This window comes from Orycteropus afer, unplaced genomic scaffold (genome assembly GCF_000298275.1).
Source record: "Orycteropus afer afer isolate SDZICR_OR568_19922 unplaced genomic scaffold, OryAfe1.0 scaffold00320, whole genome shotgun sequence".
NCBI lineage: Eukaryota > Metazoa > Chordata > Mammalia > Tubulidentata > Orycteropodidae > Orycteropus > Orycteropus afer.
In genome coordinates, this window is record NW_006921907.1 from 482,235 (window position 1) to 487,934 (window position 5,700).

At 48.7% G+C, this 5,700-nt stretch overlaps 1 protein-coding gene across 1 annotated transcript in view; it reads left to right on the forward strand.

Annotated features, from left to right (window-relative positions):
• PTPN3 (protein tyrosine phosphatase non-receptor type 3) overlaps positions 1-5,162 on the forward strand; it is an 86,584-nt gene extending 81,422 nt beyond the window's left edge. Inside the window, exons 21-24 of the mRNA XM_007951942.1 lie at positions 2,711-2,839; positions 3,235-3,380; positions 3,886-4,021; positions 5,085-5,162. Of these exons, the coding sequence (XP_007950133.1) occupies positions 2,711-2,839; positions 3,235-3,380; positions 3,886-4,021; positions 5,085-5,162 (489 nt within the window). The remainder of the gene's footprint in view (positions 1-2,710; positions 2,840-3,234; positions 3,381-3,885; positions 4,022-5,084) is intronic.
• Positions 5,163-5,700: the final 538 nt, after the last annotated feature.

Sequence of the window (5,700 nt, forward strand, 5' to 3'; positions counted from 1 at the left end):
AGATACCTAAAGATAATTCTTTTGAATTCCTTATCAGAGAGTTCCAATGCTGCTTCTTCCTCAGGGATGTGTTCTGGGTCTGTATCCTGCTCTCTTGTTTCTACCACTTTATCTTGCTTCTTTGTGTGGATTGTGATGGTCTGTTGTCTCCGAGACATTGTGGTGTTATTGTATTTAGATCTCCGTTAACTGTTTGTGAAGAGCAGTCATGGGTGAGTCAGGCTGTTCTTGGTGGTTGTTTAGCGTTGGCCCGTTGGTGGAGAAAGAAGTGGTGGCTCTCACTCAGTAAGTGAAGCTGCAGGAGGTGTGGGTGTAGTTGTGTCATATGGGGACTGTTGCTGTCTTCCACTCAGACAGAAATAACAACTGAATAACCATCAAAAAAGTAAAGGCAAATGGACAAAAAATACACCATGTAATCACACGGGAACAGTAACTAAAAAAAAGGAAAAAGAAGAAAAAGCAAAAAATACCTGAAATATCTGGGGAGAGGGCAATAAGAGAAAAAAGGTAAAAAGGTAGAGAAAGAGAATAATGAAAAAAATGGGAAAAATGCAAAAAAGAAAAACAACAGAGTCAACCATGAGAAAGAAAAAAAAAAAAAAATTGCAACCAGGAACAGGGAAAAGAAAAAAAAGCTGAAAACTAGAACCTGGGAGGGGAAGAATAAAGAATAATAGTAAAAAGGACAGAAGAAATAATAGTAGTAGTTTTAAAGCAGACAAAAACAAACAAACTGAAAAACAGAAAAAACATGGGGACAGGGCCAAGCAGGGCACCCAGGCTCCGTCAGAGCAGACAGACTGGGGTGGAGTTCCTGTGGGCCCAGAAGGTGGGTGGGAGTAAGGGATGGCTGCACCTCCATTCACCAAGAGGGTGTGAGGTATAAGAGTAACAAGGGGAATGTCACACCTTTCCAGTCGTCCAGGTCCAGAATGTCCTTGGGTTCCTGACAAGAGGGGCCTATTCTTAAGTCCCTGGAATCTGGGGGAATGCTGTTGCTTTAAATATTCAAAATGGTCAAGCTGCTTGTAAACATTCAAAATGTCTGCACCCTCCGGACAGACAAAAGTCCACAGCTCAGCCCGCCGTCCTCTTCGCTGCTTCCCCTTTTTTTTCCCAGCCACCAGTGCAGTCCTCTGTGCAGTCACTGGCTAGCAGGGCTGATTTTTAGGTTAATTCTTAGGTACTGCCACCACTCGGCAATATCCAAGCTGTCTGTGCCATCAGGATCACTACTAGATCACAGCTCCATGTGTCCTTTTTTGGTGTTTTCATGCAAATTCTTCTGCAATTGGAGTTTGTCTGCTTCTATATCCTTCCCTTCAAGGCTCAGGGGTCCAGGATTATCTTCTGTGTCTGTGTTAATTGATTCCCCTTTTCTTTGTTGTAGAGGGTCTGTGCAGTCTTTCTACCTATTCTACCATCTTACCGGAACTCTTCAGAGCTCAGATAGTCACTGTGGTGTTTGAAAATAGGCATAGAGAAGTTGTTTCCAGACAAATCATACCCCTTTCAGTCATGAGGAATAATTTTTATATAAATTGGCTCAAATACAGGCTTGGAAAATAATTTTCCTCATGAGTTAGAATTTGATTGCCTGAAATAAAAATATGATAGGATGGACAGCTTGGCTCTGAAATTTGCTCACAGGCCACAAGCAGGTGCTAAGTAAGGTGTCTTAGGGGACAAGCTCCAGGGTCTGGAAAGGGGGAATAGGAAATAGTCTCTGGCGAAACCCGAGCCGTACTGATTGACGCTGGGGTGTGCGGTGGGGAGCGCACTGAACTGTGCCACCCCAGCCCCATGATCTTGCCATTTATTCCCTGCTGAGCTCGGCCATTTCTTCATCTGTTCTGTGGAAGGGACAACGCTCAGCCCTACCAACCATGGTTTATGAAGGCATTTGCAGGCTCAAGATGCTGCTCAAGTGACAAGGATTATTCATCTCCATTTGGGGATTTCTTTCATCTGGATTTTTGTGAAATCCCTGGTCAGTCCTACTCAAGTTGACACAGTGCCTATAACAATGGCCCCCATTTCCCTGACCCCATAGTAAGCCAGCCTTTCTGACTGTCAGTAATGCAGGTGCTGTCCTCATCTTTCAGATGAAGATCTCGAGAATGAGAGCAGTTAAGTAACTTGTTCCAAGTCTCTGGCCACAAAATGGAGGAGATGGTGATGCCTGGGCTCTCTGTCTGAGGCCCACTGTGTGCTCTTCACCACTGCAGTGAGATCTCCTACCCAGCAACGTGAGAGGTGGATGGTGAAGGAGTCAGGTGGAGGAGGAGGAAACTGAGAACAGAGAGTAGGCTGAAGGCCTAGGGTAGGCTTGATTAGGGGTGGGAGGACGTTATGGTAGAGAGGTCATCACAGATAAACACCCATGTCGGTGGCACACCCTATACTCAATTTCTAGGCTGCAGCATAGCTCTGACTGAAGGCCATGGCCTGGCACCTGTTGGGCTGACACCCATTATGTCTTCAGAAGAGGAAGGAGGTCTCTGCTCCCTCAGAGAAGACACACAGTGCGGCGCAGACTCTCTGAGTTTCTTTTCTCCCAGCCACACTCAAGAATATCTGTGTGTGAGCAGTGAGAACACTGCCCACATACCTGACCTGCCAATCCATGGTTAACCAAGCTGTGTACGATCCACAGAGGCTCGATAACCCAGCCCTGCCCGACTCACACATGGTAGTTCTCTTACAGACCAAATGTCACCAGTACTGGCCCGACCCTCCCGACGTCATGGAGCATGGCAGCTTCCACATCCGGTGCCAGTCGGAGGATTGTACCATCGCCTATGTGTTCCGAGAAATGCTGGTCACCAACAGCGAGGTGAGCAGTGCCTGGCCACAAGTGGTCTGGGGAGGGCACAGGAACTATGTTAGCATCTGCTGTGGTCGTGTTTGGGCTGTACTTAGAGGTCTGCTTCACGTTTTCTCCAGTGACCATTTCAGTAATAATACAAAACTGACCAGACAAGAGCCAGTATACCAGGAACCAACAGGAAGAGATGGCTGTGGTTTGAAATGGTCAAGGAAGCAGGCCGGCAGGAGGGTGGATGTTTTGAGAGTAAGTTGGTGGGTGAGCAGTAGGCCCAGCATCAGCAGGGGCCACAGTCGGACCGTGCACCACGGGAGAAGGAGTGTCAGGAGATAGGACTGTTCTGGCTGGTGGCTGGGCCGGACCAAGGTCTGCAGTGACTCACCAAGGGCACCGTGTCTTCCCAGACAGGAGAAGAGCACACAGTTAACCATCTCCAGTACGTTGCATGGCCTGACCACGGCGTTCCTGATGACTCCTCAGACTTTTTGGAATTTGTAAACTATATGCGGTCCCTGCGAGTTGACAGTGAGCCTGTCTTAGTTCATTGCAGGTACTGTCGTGTGTTGTTTTTTTACATATATTCCTTGGGAAAGACTTGGAGAAAGTCAACAAATATCAGACCTACTTTCAACTCTGCTAGGCTGTGTGCTTTTACAAAGTTCTATTTATTTCTTTACTATTTCAAAAGACTGGAGATGTTCTGACATTACAGACTTCCGTATGTAACAGAGCCGAGGAAGCAAATCCCATCCACAGTCTTCCCTTTGTCCTCCTGTTTGTGAACCTTCAAGACCAATGAGTGAGAGGGGGGTGGATTTCACACTCAATGGTGGGTTTCTTCCATTGGTTCTTAAGCCCAACAACCTCGGAATATATGAGGATAGGCTCTTTCAGGCATCTGAGAGAGGCCCCTGACGAGAGTGTGTTTTGTATTCTGGAAGATCAAGAAAAGAGAGCTCTTTCTGAGCAAAAGAGGAAACGAGGTAGGAGTTAAGCTGGGCCAGACAGAAGTGCTGCTTGGCCCAATCCCAAGTCTCCTTCTCTTCCTTCGCCAGTGCTGGAATAGGTCGGACAGGTGTGTTGGTCACTATGGAAACAGCCATGTGCTTAATTGAACGGAACCTGCCTGTCTACCCACTGGACATTGTCCGGAAAATGAGAGACCAGCGCGCCATGATGGTGCAGACGTCAGTGAGTAGAAACTCAGTAATAATAGCAGCAGCAGTGCCTGTCACCTATAAGGGCTGACCCCGGACCAGGCTACACTGAGGCCCATGCAGATCTAAGGCCTGAGGCTTGAGGGATTGAGTCCCTTGCCCAAGGTCACAGAATTTAATGGGGGCAGAGTGGCTGCAAAGCCCACACCTGTCTAACCTCTGCATTCCAACTCCCTCCTGTGTGCTGCCTCTGTGGTTATTTCCTATCAGCCTCTCGGTCGGGGTACAGCCCTGATTACATTGCGCATTATTGAGTCATCAGAAGTAACCAAGGCCACCCAAGGCTTTGCACCCACCCACATGTTCTAGGTGACCCTTTGGCCTTTCACACAGCTCTACTCCCTCCTCCTTGGGGCTCTCTCCCACTTACATAGCACCTGAGTTCTTGGCACATCAAGTGTCTACCAGGCAAACTCAATAGACAGTCAGTGTCCAGGGCTTTTAATGGGGGCTGATCTTGTAGGCAAGGAACTCTGGTGGAGCTTTGGTTAAAGCATTGGGCTGCTAACGGAAAGGCTGGCAGTTTGAACCCACCAACCACTGTGCAGGAGAACCATGGCAGTCGGCTGCTATAAAGTTACAGCCTTGGAAACCCTATGAGGAGGCTCTACTCTGTCCTGTAGGGTCCCTGTGAGTTGGAATCGACTCAATGGTAGTAGGTGAGCGGGAGGTGAGTCACAGAGGCACCTCTGCCTAGCATGTGAGCCTCTGCTTTTCTTGTCGGCATGGCCACCCTACAGTGTGACCTTTGCCCTTTGCAGCTTCCCCTGATACCCCAAGACAGCTGCTTGCCCCTCTTGTGTTTCCATGACACATTGTCCACCCATGTCGGAGCAACCCCCCCACCCTCATCGGATAGGAATTATTAGTTCACAATGTGTCTTCTGCCCTTTTTCCCCAAACACATAACACGGAGTCAGGCCTGGTCCAGAGTTGGCACCCAGTGAGTGTGAATGACGAGAAAGAATAACCCCCTATGTGGTATCACGCCACACTCTTGGAGTTTCCCGCCTTGACTGCTGTCTTTCCTCTTCCAGAGCCAGTACAAGTTTGTGTGTGAAGCAATTCTACGTGTATATGAAGAAGGCTTAGTGCGAATGCTGGATCCCAGTTGAGACAGCTGTGAAGACATTCATTCCTCTTTCCCAAGGACATCCTCCTTCAGGACAGACCTTCTCTCTGAAAGCAGCAGGAGGAATCTGTGTGGGCTGTGGGAGAGGAATGAGCACATTGGAAGCCAGGCACTTTAATGTCTCTAGCAGAGGTATCCTGTCCATGGGAACTGTAGATATGCATGCCGTCATGTATAGCATTACTCAGAGCTATCATCCCTGTGGGGAGAGAACATGGGGATCTCAGTCTGGAACCTGTCCTGATCGTCCTACCTAGACGTTGCTGCACCCGCCGGCCACCCTGGGCCACACAGAAGGAATGCCAAGAGGGCTGTTGACCTCCCACAAGCACAGTGCTGTGGTTCTTTGGGGTTGCGTGGATGTTTTTTTTGTGTGTGTATGTGTACAGGAGTGTAAGGGCCGAGCTTTCTGCGCTGCTCTGTGGCGCTGGAAATTCAAGTTCACGCAGCTCTGAAGCTAAGGACCCCTGATGAATGTACTACGGTGGGGGGTGGGCTTTCCGAGCGAAGAAAGAGCAGTA